The sequence below is a fragment of the Pristiophorus japonicus genome, chromosome 9, assembly GCF_044704955.1.
Source record: "Pristiophorus japonicus isolate sPriJap1 chromosome 9, sPriJap1.hap1, whole genome shotgun sequence".
Classification (NCBI taxonomy): Eukaryota; Metazoa; Chordata; class Chondrichthyes; family Pristiophoridae; genus Pristiophorus; species Pristiophorus japonicus.
In genome coordinates, this window is record NC_091985.1 from 109,269,791 (window position 1) to 109,286,473 (window position 16,683).

General features: G+C 41.7%; 1 protein-coding gene across 7 annotated transcripts in view; it reads left to right on the plus strand.

The window, feature by feature from the left end:
- The first annotated feature begins 9,874 nt into the window (after positions 1-9,874).
- arid1b (AT-rich interactive domain 1B) overlaps positions 9,875-16,683 on the plus strand; it is a 646,010-nt gene continuing 639,201 nt past the window's right edge. For all 7 annotated transcript variants that reach the window (XM_070889678.1, XM_070889679.1, XM_070889680.1 and 4 more), the window contains exon 1: positions 9,875-11,574. In XM_070889678.1, the coding sequence (XP_070745779.1) occupies positions 10,216-11,574 (1,359 nt within the window). In that variant the 5' untranslated portion in view covers positions 9,875-10,215. The remainder of the gene's footprint in view (positions 11,575-16,683) is intronic.

A 16,683-nucleotide genomic window follows, 5' to 3' on the forward strand; every position in this document is an offset into this window, starting at 1 on the left:
GCGGGGTGGCATGGGGTCGGCACATGGCGGTGAGGTGTTGCCATGCACGGCGATAACGATGACCCTATGGTAGTGCCTTCGCAAACCCCTGGGCAATTTCCCGGGAGGCAGTAGTGCCCCCCTCCCCCGGGCAAACAGTGCCCGGAGGCGCTAACGGGGCTATAAAAAGGGGAAATTACGCCCCCTCCTCGTTCCTTAGCTCTATCCAGCAACCTCATTAGAGGAGTACATGTGAAGGAAGAAAACACCCCCCCATGCCCATAACCGAATAGCATGCTGGCACTCACGTTTAAGGGTCACTCAGGAAGAGTAGCAGTTGGACAAGGAAGAGAAACTTGCATTTAGATAGAGCTTTTCTATCCTCAAGATGTGGCAAATATGTTTTCACTGCCAATTAATTACTTTTGAAGTATAATCACTGTTTGTTTGTGGTCAAATGCAGCAGGTCCCATGAACAGTAAATGAGATAAATAACCAGATATTTTTTTTTGATGGTGTTGGCTGAAGAATGAACAGTTGCCAGGAAACCAGAAGAATTTCCAGCTCTTTAAACAGTGCCACGGTATCCTTTCTATCTATCTGAACAGGACCTCTGCCACCATCCTGCAGTGGGGCCTAAAAGCTTCTGACTCAGAAGCAAGACTACTATCAACTGGGCCAAGCCAACACTATTATAGAATCATAGAAATTTACAGCACGGAAGGAGGCCATTTCGGCCCATCGTGCCCGCGCCGGCCAACAAAGAGCTATCCAGCCTAATCCCACTTTCCAGCTCTTGGTCCATATCCTTGTAGGTTGCAGCACTTCAAGTGTATGTCCAAGTAGTTTTTAAAAGTGGTGAAGGTTTCTGCCTCTACCATCCTTTCAGGCAGTGAGTTCCAGACTCCACCTTCCCCCACCCTTTGGGTGAAAAAAATTCCCCTCAAATCCCCTCTAAGCCTCCTATCAATTACTTTAAATCGATGCCCCCTGGTTGTTGACCCCTCTGCTAAGGGAAATAGGTCCTTCCTAGCCACTCTATCTCGGCCCCGCATAATTTTATACACCTCAATAAGGTCTCCCCTCAGCCTCCTCTGTTCCAAAGAAATCAAACCCAGTCTATCCAATCTTTATCAGCTGGCACTTGGGCAAGGGACCTTAGGATGTCCAGTATCTTATAACTATTTCCCAACAAGTAGTCAGTGCACTCAGGAAAGGAGTGCAGGAGGGTGAAAAAATTGACAGAAAAATTTGAGAGAGAAAGAAAAAAAAGTAACATTACTTTGTTTCACCACCAGGGGGACAGGATTACCTTTTTCTTCATCCAATGCATTGTGGGAATTATTACATCATTGTCACCAGTTTATTCATCTTAACTACTGACTCAATAAAAAGTTCTAATTATTTTTCTGTCGTGAAGTTATTTTTAATGTAACTATATTATGAGCTCTTATTGTCTACAATGATGTTATCCAATTCAAAATTCATTCTAAGATAAAGGATCAATGAGAACCCTGGTTTGGAAATAATGCAGTGTCATAAACTGAATTATTCCACAACATGCAGCACATGGCTCAGAAAGCTTGGCAGTAGATTTTGTTCATGAGCAAACTACTGAAATACTAAGTATGAAAATACAGCTTAAATCAGGAGATGCTTATTTTAATGCAATCGTAAATCAAATTTCCACGAAATGACAACAGAGCTGTATGGAAAATATGGATGTGAGTACAGAGATGTATATATACACCAAGCTCAAAGTCTTTTGCTACTTCTCTCATACCCCATCTTGAACTGCAGGGTTTAGGCTGGAATTTGGACTGGAGCAGTCCCTGTGTACTAGCTGGCTGGTAGCAGGAGCCTGCTGGTACTGACTACAGTCTATCTATAGAGGATATATCTAGGTGGGCTGTGAAAAGAAAAATAGAGATGGAAAACAGAGGAAGAGGAGGAAAGGAGGGAAAATACAAGGAAAAGCAAAAGGCAAAGAAAAGAGACAGGAAAAAAAACAGAAAGCAGAGAAAATACAGCTTTTATACTGCACAAATGGCTACAATTTGGGCTGTATTTTTATGGCAAAGCAAGGAGAGAGCTTTGTTTTCACAGGCTGCTCACATTCTTGTGAAATTGGGGAAGGCAGAGCTTCATGCATGCATAATTGAATGCACACACAGCACTCCTCACTGGCCTCCCATCACTACTAGTGCAACCGTTAAAAACAGATGTGGAAATAGTCTGCTCTTTACAATTATTAAAAATTGAATGGTGGTGGAGTGGGATGGCAAAGTTCGCTTTCAAATTTATACGTTTACCATTTTTGGCACTGTTGCATACCAACTGCCTTTACAACAACAGTTGATGCCTGTAATTTCAAGGTGACTTCACTAACATTGCACCAATGTGTATTTCCCAATTTTTTTTACATGCACGTGATGATACCCTGCACCATTCCAATATCAAACATGTAGCATAAAAGCAACATAATGGGACTATTGCAAAATTCAGATCATTTGCAGGGGTCATAGGTTTAAGAAGTGAATTGCTGTGATGCACAGAAATGTGAAATTATGGTTGATCATTTGTTCCTGAGTTTTTAGGGCTCCGTTTCTGATTCACTGGTTCAGAGGCCAAGGTTTATAGTGGACAGGCTGAGCACATAGCTTGCCTGTGCAGCTCAGCATTGCAGATTCCTGATTGCTGGCCTATAGGGAAACTTTCTCAATGATCTTGGAAGCTTCGCTGGCGGCCTCAATTTTTATGGGGGTGGGGGAGGGCTCAGGAATGGTGTGCGCGTATCTGCTAGCTGGCAGCACACATACACAGGTCGGGACATGGAAGGATCTTAATGGCAGGACCTCATTTAAGTAATACTTTCTGGAGTCCAGCCCGACACCTGGCTAGATTCACTACCTGGACGGTTGGCAGGAGTGAGAATTTGGCCTCAGGAAGCCGCAGCCAAGAACCCATGAGAAAGGTCCCTGGATGTTGGTGGGAGGAGTGGTTCCAGGGCAATCGTGATCCACGATTGGGGAGGGGTGAGGATTCCTTTGTAGTTGCTGATTGGGCATTCCCTTGTGATGTGAGATCAGAGGGAGGCCGGGATGGGGAAAGCCCAAGGACCTCTTCAGAGGCCTAGGGCTCCTCCTATCCCACAAGGCCCACAAAGAGATGGACATTTTTGAAACTTACTTTGGTCTCTTCTGGCCAGTTTGGCTCCTGCCACTATGCTTCTGTGACCAGGCAGCAGAAAGTGCAGTACTTCCCCTGGCTTGTCATAAATATTTAGTTGCAGTTCTGATGATATAATTGGACCACGACTTTTACAGTTTAAGTAGGCCTCCTCCTCCTTTTAGCAGGAGCCTCACTGCTGTTAATATTACAGCGAGATTTCAATTTTCAAGATTTTAACCCCGTGCCCGACTGTCTCCTGCTCTTCGGGGGCAGTTACAATCGAGGCCAAAGTCTCAAATCGGACTTTCAAATAAAAGGGGTTGTGGGAGATTGTATATGGACAGTTGTTTTGTCTGTTGCCACCAATGCTTTGGAACCTACGCTGTTATATAATAGGGACAGATTATATAACACAAGGAGCCGACAGCATTCTCTTCTAAGCAATTTGATAACATTAACAGAACAGCAACAAAGGTATATATTTTTGGAAGGTTGTTTACAAAATTGCTGTTATCTTACCGATTTCTAGTGCTCCAAATAATGGAACACGTCCCTAGGTGTTGCTAGATAATTGCACCAAAACATTTCTTGACATAAAAGATTGTGGGGGCGAAATTGCCCCGTGGCGCGATAGGGGGCGGGGACTTTAATCGCCTGGCGCGAAAGTCCTGCCCCCGACGCTGAATCGGGCTTACCGCCCCTCAAAGGAAGCGGAGAGCTGTCTCCGGTGCTCCACTTCCTTTGGGGCGGGTCCCAGGGCGTTAATGTGGAAACGCCACGCGGATGTGCTACAACGCCCCTCCCCCTAGAGGGGCTAACAGGGCTATAAAAAGGGGTCCCCTGTGTGAGATAATAATATCTACACTCTGGAAGTCTCTTGCACACAATGGGTCAGTTTGCATACATCCGTATTCTAAACCTCCCTTTAACTCCTCTGTACCTTGGTTAACTGCATTTTGTTAATTCTATAGGTAAAGATACTACAATTTTCTAAATGTTAGAAAGAATCCCTCATGATAGTGAAATGTGTCATCTTCGGGGGGGCTAGTGGAAATCCTGACAGATCCCAACTTGTTTTTAAATGATGATATTGAAGCTGTCGCTTGTTCATCATTCTTCTAAAAAGACAAAGCTGCTTTTGGAACACCTTAGACAACCGAGCTGTACCGTGAGTGGTCTTCAACATCTAAGATGTCAGAGGAAATGGGAGTCTGTACAATGTTTAAAATATTAATCTTTTTAGAGTGTTTTAAAAATATGAGCCGCTTGCATTTTTTGTTACCCACCGCCCTGATGGCTCAGTGGATAAATACACCATCTAGTGCGGTCCTGCATTATATGGAGCGGGAAGTCCTCAGGTTTGATCCCTGGTGCTGAATTAGCTGAACTCAGCAAGTAATATGTTGGAGATGGTATGATTAACCTTACTGTTCTTGGACTAGTATGGGACAAAACAGCCATAGTCCTTCCCCCTCCCTCCATTCGTTGTTGAACACTGCTGTAAAATGCATGTCTATTGCTGCTGGTGAAAACAGGATAGGACTCAGTTGCAATATCTTCAGTCCAATAACCTGCCACACTCACTATCAAGCCTGAAGCATAAAAAATGGTCTCCTGGCTGAGTTTTGGAGAGCAGCTGCTCCCAGTGCAACTGTAATCCAGCGTGAATCACCACCTTCAGGAAAGAGGAGGAGAAATGTGAGAAAAAAAAGTTCATAAAAAAAACTTCTTACCTGAAACACATTTCTAAACCTGCTCAAAAATATTTTTCCAAAGATCGTGGCAGACTCCCAAATCTTCTACAATCTTTCATGTTCCTGCTTTATTTTCAAGTAAGAGTTTCTGAGATAGCAGACTATTTTGTTGAGTTTGTGGAAAAAGGTCTGCACAAGCACTACAGTTTAACCTAGTGCTGCTGCAATCACAAGGTACAAGTGGGCTTTTTTAGAGCAAAAAGCAAAGATTTAGCTCTATGCTATTAAAATGATAGTTCGGCATTCTATGGGCTGACACTCTTGCCCATCAACCGATATGTACAATGAATCTGCTAAACTCTCAGCTGGATTGTTAGGGCTGGAATCCAAACGCAAGTTATAAGCTGACACTGAGAGCGCCACACCTTCCATTGAAAACCATACAGCTTGTCAGCTGAGTTAGTTGCAGAGTGCCATTGGAGTCAGAAGCTAAGGAGGAATTTGTGGCCTGCTTGTCTGGTTCTTTCAGCTGTGGTTTGATGGTGTAGAACTCAGTGGCTTTATGATTAAAGCATATCTCATTTAAAGAAAAGATTCGGAGCATTGTAGGGAGACTTAGTGCAATGTATCTCAGTTATTAAAGACACAAGTATTTCATGGTTGGTAAAATCCTGCTGAAGTTCGCACATATTATCTGATATCCTGATATGCATTTTCAATATAATATTATTCATGGTCTAAAAGCTTTTGGATTTGTAGGATTATCTGTGATAATGTTCAGTCTAAAAGTTACGTTACTGGGTTTATAATATGCCCAGTAATTTCTATCCATAATCTCCTGTAAAATTGCTCAAAAACAAACTAATGCATTACATTTTAAAATACTAACAAAAATATTAAAATAATATACTTTTACCATAATTATTTTTATTTTGTTTGCTCTTCATACCAAATTATTTATAAAAATGTATTTTTTGTCTCTAATAATTGGCTTTCAATCTCCAGTTTACTTTTGTACTTGTGCTTCTTTTCTGCTTCCTTCTATTGTTTTGAAAAGCATTTACAAGTTGTGTGCTTGCCACTCAACAGCATAAATGATAATTAAATGTGTTTGGGTTTTCTGTTATTAAAACAATCAAAATGCTTCAGTATTTTAACCAAAATAGAAGAAAGACATGAGAGCAACTGTTGATATCCAAGGTGTGTTTGGACCAGGAGGAATGAAGGAATTGAATAATGAGGCCCAGGTTGGAACAAGACCGAAGCTGGAAGTGGGGAGCACACTGACCAAGGATAGTAAAAGGCACAAAGTTCAGAACAAGGGGCCAAGAGAAAGGGTAGCATGAACAGGGCTTATGTGATTTCTGAGAATGGATTGAACTAGGCCTGGGTAGAGAAAGCTTGGGACATAGAGGCAAACAAGTATTGGTTGGGGCTTGGATGGAATGGTGAAATATGATGCTTAGGAGTTTGGTGCGAGGTGGAAAGGGGGATTGTAGAGATCTGGAACCTATTGCCATTCAGTTGTTCGTAAGTGTAGTCTGGTTGCTTGATGATTTTGTATCACCCTGCAGTGTGATAAAGGGTGGGCCTTGCAGTAGCTCATGGGACTTGTACAGTGGTTGTATGGTTCAGAATGTCGGACCTCAGCTGGGTAGGTTGGACTGAAAAGTGTGAGAAAGGGATATTGCAATGGTCAGAAATTTTCACAAGGCCCAATTCAGTGTGCAGGGTCATACAAGAGCAGAACGTTGTTAGTGATTGGACTATGGAATGGTAAGTTTGTGATTTTTTTCCCCTAAATTGTTGCATATTTGTGTTTCTTATGTTACAACAGAATGTGTAGAAACTATCTCTGGGATTTTTTTTGCTGGATTGTGATTGGGTAGTGTTTCTTTGGCAGGGTGTGATTGGGGAGAAAATAGAAATTAGGGAGAAAAATTTTGCATAATGTGATTGTGAAGAACAAAACATTAAAATAGAAAATAACTTGCAAGAAAGCAGAAAAAGATTTAACACAAGAAAATTGACCAATAATTTGATGTAAACTGTCTGAGGCTGAACCAGACTGTTTGTGTCTTATTTGACCCTGAGTTGAGCTCCTGACCTTATCTCCATCACCAAGACTGCTTACTTCCACTTCCATAATATTGACTAACTGCCCATCTGTTGCTGAAACACTCATCATGCATTTGTTACCACCAGACTTGACTATTCTAATGCTCTCCTGGCCAGCCTCCCATTTTCCATCCTCTGTAAACTTGAGCTCATCCAAAACTCTGCTGTCCATATCCTAACTTGCACCAAGTCCTGTTCGCCCATCATCCCTGTGCTCGCTGACCTACATTGAATTTAAAACTCTCACTCTTGTGTTCAAATCCCTCTATGGCCTCGCCCCTCCCTGTCTCTGTAACCTCTTCCAACCCTTCAACTGTCCAAGATCTTTGGATTCTTCCAATTCTAGCCTATTGTGTATTCCCGATTTCCATTGCCCCACCATTGGCGGCTGTGCCTTCAGCTGCCTAAGGCCCTAAGCTCTGGAACTCCCTCCCTAAACATCTACGCCTCTCTACCTCTCTCTCCTTCTTTAAGACGCTCCTTAAAACCTTCCTTCTTTGACCAAGCTTCTGACCACCTGTCCTAATATCTCTTCATGTGGCTTGGTATCAAATTTGCTCATGTGAAGCGCCTTGGGACATGTTATTACATTAAAGGTGCTATGTAAATGTAAGTTCAACAGTTGCAAGAGTGGTTATACAAATTTGAGTGTGATATATGTATCAATAAAAAATCTGACAAAATCTAGAGATTTTTTCAACATAAGATATGTCGATTTTTCTTTTACACCTCAACTTTTTAATATTAAGCACAACTTTGTTTTCAAAAAATAACATGCATGGAAATTCTTTGTTGTTTCATACTTTCTGAAAACCTATTCCGTATCAAAAGGCCATTTTTAATTTTTATAAAAATAAAAATGAGTGATGACAATTTAACTTCCAGGTTGTCGAAGTAAACAGATTCCCTTTAAGTACTAACGTTTTCTCAAATTACCTCTCTTTAAATGTCTTCTTATCAGAAAGGGGCAGTAGATGTTGATGGTTACCACTGTAAAATAATGTATGATTAAAAATGTGTGCAGCTTTAAATTGCACTGAAGTGGCTGTTATAAGAACATGTTAATTTTCTTTTTATGATTAATTTTTTTACTTTAAAAAAAATTGTGCTGCCAAAGCAATCAATTTTACTTCCGCGCTGCAGCCTGAAGTACACAACAAACCATAATGTGGTTGTTTGAAGAAATTAGTTTCCTCCCTCCGAAAAAATACTGCTTGTCTTGCTATTCATTTCTTTCTTTCTGTTTAAATTCTATGGAATAACTGTGCAGCCTATCAGCTTATTTAAAATATTGAATATGAAACTGTTCTGGGCGTCATGAGCCCATCGATTTACATTGAAATGTCTTTTATTTGCCCCTTGCCTCTGTTGATCGAATTTCAGATCAGCCAGGATTTGCAACTAACCTTCCGGCATAACTGAACCCAACTGACGCTGGGAAACATAAAGATCAAAAAGCCTTCTACAACCATTTTTATTTCATACAAAATATCGCTGGATCACTATTGCAAACTTCAAATTCATTTGCAATAAGGGTTTCTTTTGCAAACGTCTGGATTATTTGATTGCAAATTGGGAAAAAGGAGAACAAAAGGGACATATCTTTTACCCAGGGCTGACGTCAGTTTGATTTTACTGACAACTATTGATGCGTGTGAAGCAATTGCAAGCAACTCCCTTTCATTAGGTAAATGAAAAAAACTGGTAGGATCTGACTGAAAACTTCTGAAATGGGTTTCAGTGTCGGCATAAACCAATTGGAAATAAATATCATACAGCATTTTTAGATTAAAAATAACGATTTTTCAAATTTGTTTTCAATGTAAAAGGACCTCCAGAGGGAGTGTATAGGAACAGCAAATAGGCACTGAGCAGAGCAGAGAATGCTTCAACCTAGGAATGTTGTTCATTACACTGAAGGAAAGGACACATTAGAGAAAATAGTCCCTGCTATTTTTGCTTGATTTTTCTTAATCCCCATTCTCAAATCTGAGTTGCCACACCAGTCTGGGATAGGTGGTTTTTGGATGAATATTTTTTGCTGGCAGAGTTTTGATTTGGATGCTGGCAGATGTGTATAAGTTAATAGCGTAAGGATCCAGTGATCCTGTGATTATGTCTAACTCTGAGGCTGGAGAGAAATAGATTGAACCCGGGGCAGGGAGAGAGCAAAGAACTGGACTGGATCATTCTGGCACACGCAATGTAAAAGGAAACATTAGTCACTTTTGTAAAATAAAATAACGAAAGAAATTTAGTCTTAATCAGAATATTTTAATAATGATATTTGCAACGATTATTGAAATAAATATAAACCTGTTAGATTGTTTTCAAAATAATATGGCTTATGCAGGGAAATCTATTTAACTGCAATATCATATTATAAAGACGTTGTTCATTAAACTGGTGTTTTCTAAATTGGAAACCAAGTTTGAAGTAGTTAAACTTAATACCAAGCGCATTTTGTTTGGTGGAGGGTCAGTTCTATAATGTTTAAAGCTTTGGCTAAGATGCATTCAATGTAGAACAATTATTTTTGTAATTAACAGTTAATGGCAAAATATTATATAATGAAAGAATTACAAACAAAAGTGAACTAGAATTAATGTTGTCATTGTTCCAGACAATGGAACAAAGATTTTGTCATAAAAATGTGAAAATTGCAACGAGTTCTTACAATAATTATGAATAAACACGCTCTACTAATGTTAAAGATGGATTATAAATATTAAAGGATATGAGAAATTGGAATCCAAATTCAATTAGGAAATGAATGGGAGTAAAAACTATATATTTTAAAGACTGATATGTTTAGTTTGCATACTGTATGTGTGAGAGAGGCAGGCTCCAGCCCGTGTTTTCGAGTTGATGTGCAGTAATAAGGGGAATGGATAATAGTTGTTGGAGTCCTCATGCCATGCTGGGCCAGAGGCTCAGCTAGATATGTATTTACCCATATCCGGGTTAGAGAGGAAAGGAAAGTTTGATTTTTAAAACAGATCTGGAGAAAGTTTTCTACCTATTTAACAAAAAGACGGAGAGAAAAATAGAATTTAATATATTATAATAATCACCATGCAACAAAAGAGAGCGTGAGCCTTTTTACTCTTGCTTTCAAACTGGAGGAGGACGAGTTTTTTTTTCCTTTTTAATAATATTTAATGATCGGGTGTAAAAGGAAGAGAAGAAGCAGACGTGTCTGTGTGTCTCTCCCGTCTCCCCTGCTCTCTCGCTCTGACTGATTCTCTGAGAGATGATCATGGCCGCTCAAGTAGCAGCAGCTCCGGCCAACAGTAACAACAGCGGCAGCAGCCCCGGCTCCGGCAGCCTGAGCAGCCGCGACTCCGACAGCATCAACAACGGAAAATCGGCCGCTCAGGCTCAGGCAGGAGGACTCGGCGGCGGAGATCCCAGCGGTAGCGGCTTGAACCTGAACAGCGTTGATCATCACCACCATCCCCGCCACCACCACCACCTTCACCCCCACCAGCAGCACCACGGCGAGCTGAACATGGCCAACTCCTCGGGCCCGGCCAACAACAACAACAGCGGCGGCGGCGGCGCTGCTGGAGGCTCGGGGTCGGCCCCGGACAACAACAACCCCAACCCCGAGCCGGCGCACAAAGAGCCCGCCTCGGCCTCGCCTTCCTCGGCATCCACCGCCTCCTCCTCGTCCGCCAGCGAGGCGGGGATCGTTCCCAATCACAAGCTGAAAGCGAGCGGCGCCGAGCTGTTGCTTGCCCCCCATCACCAAGGAGAAGGAGGCGGCGGGGCAGACGCTCAACATGGAGGCGGTGGCGGCGGCAAAGACAACAGTCTCCTAACCGCCGACAACCCGGGCAACAACAACAAGGCCGACGACGAGCTGCTCAAAATGGGCGACCAGCGATACGAGCACCCGGCAGCCGCGGGCTCCAACAACCAGGCGGGCCCGGCCCCCGGCGTCCCCGATTATAATCACTATTACCGAGCGGGGCCGGGGCCGGCGGCGGGGACAGGGACTGCGACAGGCCCCGGCCCTTACTTCGATCAACATGGCGGACAACAAAGCCCCGGGCTCGGCGTTCACCCTTCGAGCAGCCTGGAGCTGAGCGCCAGCCCGCTGCACAACTCGCACGACGGCTACTCCAACAGCTACAACCATTACTCGGGCTACAGGCCGGCCTACGGCAGCCCCGGCTACGGCATGATCAGCTCGCCCAGGGCCAACAGCATGGTGTCCAGCAGCGGCGCCACCAACAGCGGCGGCGGCCACCCTCACCACCACCACCACCACAGCAAGCAGCAGCAGCAGCAGCCGCCGCCTCTGGCCGGGGCCTTTCAGCGCTACTCGGGCCAGAACCAACACACGGGAGCCACGCCGACCCTTAATCAGCTCCTGACGTCCCCCAGCCCCATGAGAGGATACGGCTTCCCGGACTACAGCAACCCCGGCGCCTCGCAGGCCTCGCTCAAAGGGAGCGACATGGGTAGTCAGTACGGAGTAGGAAGCAGCCAGGCCTGGGGGGGAGGAGGAGGAGGAGGAGGTGGCGGAGCAGCAGTGGCAGGACAAGCCCGCAGCCACCCGGCCATGAGCCCCGGCAGCACGGCGCAGCCCCAGGGCAGAGCACAGGTAAATCGGCCTGTGTGTGTGTGTGTGTGTCGGTGTCTTTGCTGTGACCCCCGCAGCTGGAACAGAGCTGCCGGTTGTGCGATGTGAGGACATTGGAGAGAAAACACTCCGTGAAGCGCTAGCCAGGGCCGCTCTATTTTTCCTGTCACTTCTTGTTGGGAAGGCTAGAGCTTCAGCGATTCTGCCCGCTGTCTGGGTTTGGTGCTGCTTGTTTGTTTATCTTTTTGCCCCGGCCCCCGCGCCGAAAGGTGCCCCGCCATCGACTGTACGGGTTATTTCCATATTACTAAATTATTTTTTTTCGTAAATTTAAATTGCTATCTGCTATCTCTGTTGCCCTCCACCCATTTCTCTGTGTTATTTTTGCCCTCCAGACTACTCGGGTTGATTCTGGTTTGTGGTGCGTGTGTGAAAACTGGCAGTTCCGTTCAGCTCGCACTCGAGTCACTTCAACTTCTTTTGCAAGGTTTGCAAATTTGAATTGTGGAGGTAAAAGGCCTGGAATCGAGTCTCCAGACAGCTGCCTCCGAGTTGACATCTAATCTGCCATCTGATTGGCTCTCGCACTCACCACTGGGCATTTATCAGTGCTGATGTAAATACAAGTTGCTGAGCATCACAAACCCACAGCCAGCACCTTTCCCATTGCACATTCCCCAACAATCCACACAATTTACACAACACTTGCATAATTGGAAAACAGATTAAAAACTCGCTTCCCATTCCCTCCAACATTCTAGATATATATTTAAAAATCTAGCACTGTATTTATATTTTAATAATTGCAGTATTAAAAATATTTTTTTATTCAACTAACCATGTTCAGAAATTATAGACATTCAGATCAGAACAAAAAATAATTTGTTTAAAATCAAGCTGTTGAAAAAATATTTCTAACTTTCTGTAATAAACAACAGCTTGTGCAAATTTAGTAAAATCAAGTGTTAATTATAAACATTAGTAATTTTATGTAACAGCAATAGATTGTTCCGTATGTTTCAAAACCTGTTCCTCATAACCAAGGGATATAAATGCTTATTAAGCTAATTGATTATAAGTAAATTAGAGCTGTTTAGTATTTTATTGAAATATTCATGAAATGAAATCTATAGTACAAATGAGGTTATTTTTTTCTGGTTCATTCAAAAAATCTTACTAACTATTGTCAACGGTGTATTGCACGTGGAGTAATTTTTTATTGTAGAATATCATCTACCTATAAATGTTACAGCTTTTGATTCCACATCAATTGCAGTAATGCCAAATATATTAGAACTTTAATCTTTGGTTCTTAACTAAATAATTCCTGTATTTTGAAAAAAACGTTGCTGCCTGACTTCTCAGTTGGTAAATGCTGCGGTACAGCCATACAGACCAGGGATGTCCTCAGTTCAATTCCAGCTCCATGTTGTGTTGAATAGTTGTAACTTAGGCGATAAGTGTGCCATTTGTGGCTTCATATTTGTGGCTTCATCTCTTTGGCTGAGAGAACTGAAAATTGGTGAAGGTTCAGCAGCCCCTTCAGCAGGATAGGATTGTACTCTGAGTGTGATGGCTTCCTCAATAATTGATAAATTGCCAACTTGAATGGGTATTGGTCATTAAAGTATGCCATTTGAGGCAGGTATTGAAGTTATTGCTGCCTGTGGAACTATACCCTATATGAGTTGCTCTCTCTTGGAGAGAATGGGAGAAGGCAGAAAACGGAAGAATTTTTAAAAATTGAAGCTCAAATTGATTTATTAAAGGAAAAGTTTGATAATTCTATAAGGCAATTGATCATAAAAAGTAAGCAATTTCTTTGGGCAGAACACTTGGGGTGGAGTCATATACCTGCTATTGGATGTGGATCTATTTGAACAATATATTTTAAAACCGTATCTGTTTGAAAATTTAACTGAATTTTTTAATGATCTCCATGTCACTAGGATTTCACTAAAGTGTCATGAAAATTATAACATTTTACTATGAGATCCATTTGAATTGTGGAAAAATACAAATTACACTTGCAGATTGTGTCCTCCTAAACTCGGGTTGTGTCTGAAGAGGAACATTTGGAGCTTATTCCTGTAACTAAGTAATACTGATATTTGACTAGTTAATTGCTGGAGAAATCTTGGCATTTTTGCATGTGTGTTGTCTTGAGTGTATCTGTCAGATGGAATTAAATATTTTTTTCTTGTATTTGCAAATCGGCTACCAATTGGGAGTTTTATTTATATATATATATTATTGTGTGTGTGTATATATCACTCTATACACTAGGATGAAGTCAAGCATCAGTATGCAGGATCTGTGTTGAAGTCCAGATATTTTGGTGATTAGTTACATGTCAAATGTTGCAAGTTTGCTGCTTTTCAGTTTGTTCAGAGACAACTGGTAATAACAACACGTTCCCTGGTTTAGGTGCTCTACTATTTAAGGCAAAAATAAATGAGCAGTTATTATCACAGACCTGATTGAAACGGGAACATTTTAAAGCATTGGAAGAAACTTCTTTATAACTGAAGCATGAGAGTTAATCTTTGGTTTCTGTTTTCATTTTGATTGTATGCAACTAAGGGGAATATTTTAGTAATATAGACTTGCTTCATGATTTAATATTACTGTAGCATATTAGTTGTCTTGAAGTCTTCTACCAAGTGCTAAGTCGCTCTGTTCTAAGACTGAGTACAAGAGTTGGATAAGATATGGGATATACGTGTGCATAGAAATTACGTACTGTTTCTTTTCCTGGAATATACCTATTGGATATAATTTTTGGGGTCTTCCATTCACAGCCTCTTGCCTGAACCTACCATGCATTGTGGCTAGTTTGAACAACCAACCAACATGCTCCAAAGACTGCTGGTTTTCCTAATTTCTCTCCCTTTCCCTGCACCCCAACTGTGCCTGATATATTCTCAAACCAAACCATACAGCTGGAAATTTTTGAGACTTGCTCTGTAGCTGGCCACTAGGCGGTGTTTGAGAAAGGCAAGGGATGACTGATCTTGAGGTTATCCTGTTAGGTCCCTGCTTTTCTCCCTATTCTGGCACAATTGAGAGTGGAAACTGAGCATAAACCCACAGCGTATAATTCTATGGTTTTGGAACCCCAATATTCTGATCTGGTGTGTCACCTGTAACTACCTATTGGAGCTGCAGCAAAGCACTATTTGTTTTTTTTATTGTTCTCCCTTTTAGGGAATTACCAGACTTTTGCCTAGTTTTGTGTGGCCAAGTCTGGAAATATGACACATTATGGCCACAAAGCCTATATTGGACCTCTGGCCTAATGCATTGGAATGTGCTGCATTTTAGTGTTTGGCATTGGACTTGTATATTCAAACTTTGCACTCACTGCACTTTTCATAGGTGTCACTATGGCATAGAGAATATATAATTTATAGTTCCTCAACCCAGACTACTACTAGTACCTCAAAGAATAGCTCTGTTGCACCAATGTGTCTTTACAGTCTCGCACACTGCTTTATGAGCTGTCTGAGCTGGTGCTCATTCTCGGGTTTTGTATTGGTGACTAGATTACCTACTTAAACTGTGGCTCAGTTCCACACTAGGGGTGAATTTATCAAATGAACCATTTGAACAAGCATGATAATGTATGTTCTATCAGTGTAGTGTACCTCTTTCTATTCTTACCCAACACTCCTGAGCCTTTTATCATTCTGTAGACACATAAGTTGGGTGTGGAACAGCTGTTTAGAGAGAATGTCCCTTTAATTTTTACCTCTCGCCTTGGACAAAGAGAAAAAGCTGGGCTTCATTTGACCCCTATCTGTAGCAAGGCTAAACGTTGGAAGTTACTGGGGAGTAATCTAAAGGCACAGACCGTATCCTAGCATGGTACAACAAAATGTGTCTTCAGTTTGCTGCAGCAGTGCCATACTACCTAAACCCATTCAGCATTAATAGGTGTCATTTTAGGGTGGGGTAAGAAAGAAACTGTTGTTCTTTGCAGTGAGCCATGATGCTAGAGTTAATGGGGATCATGCAATGGGATATTTACAGTTAAATTGCTGAGGTGGCATTGTGCCATAAGGTGGGGGGGAGGAATTGATGGGTAGCTTTCCTATTAGTTCCTCCAATGTAATGATGCTAATTGAGACTAAAGAAACAGGGTTGTGCATCTGGGAGGGATAAGGGTGAAAAGTAATTTTAAATAATAGAGTATCGTTCATACTGTGCTGCTGATATTCCTTTGTGTGTGAAAAGAGTGATCTTGTGGATCTTCTGTTGAACTGAAAGAACACCAATATAATGGAACAACAGCAAACCATCAGCTGTTTGACTTGTCTTTTGATTTTTCATATGATCTGGTTCAAAGTGACCTTACTGGCTTGCTTTTTTGTCCTCTTTCTCCAAAGGGGTGTTGTCAGAAAATTCCAATTCTTTAAGACCCTATATGTTTTCAATAGCCCTAGTTGGTCATGCTTTGTGGATGGTGCAACAGTTGACCACTCCTGCTTTCCTAAAGCTGGTTTGTATTCCCAAAAGAAAAATTGATTTTAAGAAAGTACAGCATTCACATGTTAATGTGCCTTAATTTATCATAGAATTACATAGAACATACATCATCATGATCCAAATTTACTATAAATTTGTTTATAATTTGTAAATAAAACAGGTGAGAATGTTTAATCCATTTCTGTTCTCGGTTTACTACTTTTTGTTTCAAAACATGGGTTAAATTTTAACCGTCTAGTACATCATATGATGTGGACTGTTGAATGTGATAATTAACTTTCAGTTAATTATCATGCTTCAAGGGTGTGGGATTATGACTAATACCCATAGAATAAAACTTTTTAATGAGTTCTAGAATAAAACTTGCACTTGGATAACTTGATGTTATTACAGTTGAAAATTAGAATTATACAAATTGATTTTGGATTAAAAAAATATATATCAAATGCAGATCAAAATATCAGTGTTATTTATTCATGTTTTATCTGGGGTTTTCTGGCACCCAAGTTTCTATGTCTAAATTTGTTGTATTTTATTCCCCCCGCCTCTCCCCCCCTCCCCCGCAGTTATTTTTCTCCTTTCTGAAGACACTGACTCTTGAGTTTAAGTTTCATGGATGCCAGCAGCCCTCCTTACCCATTC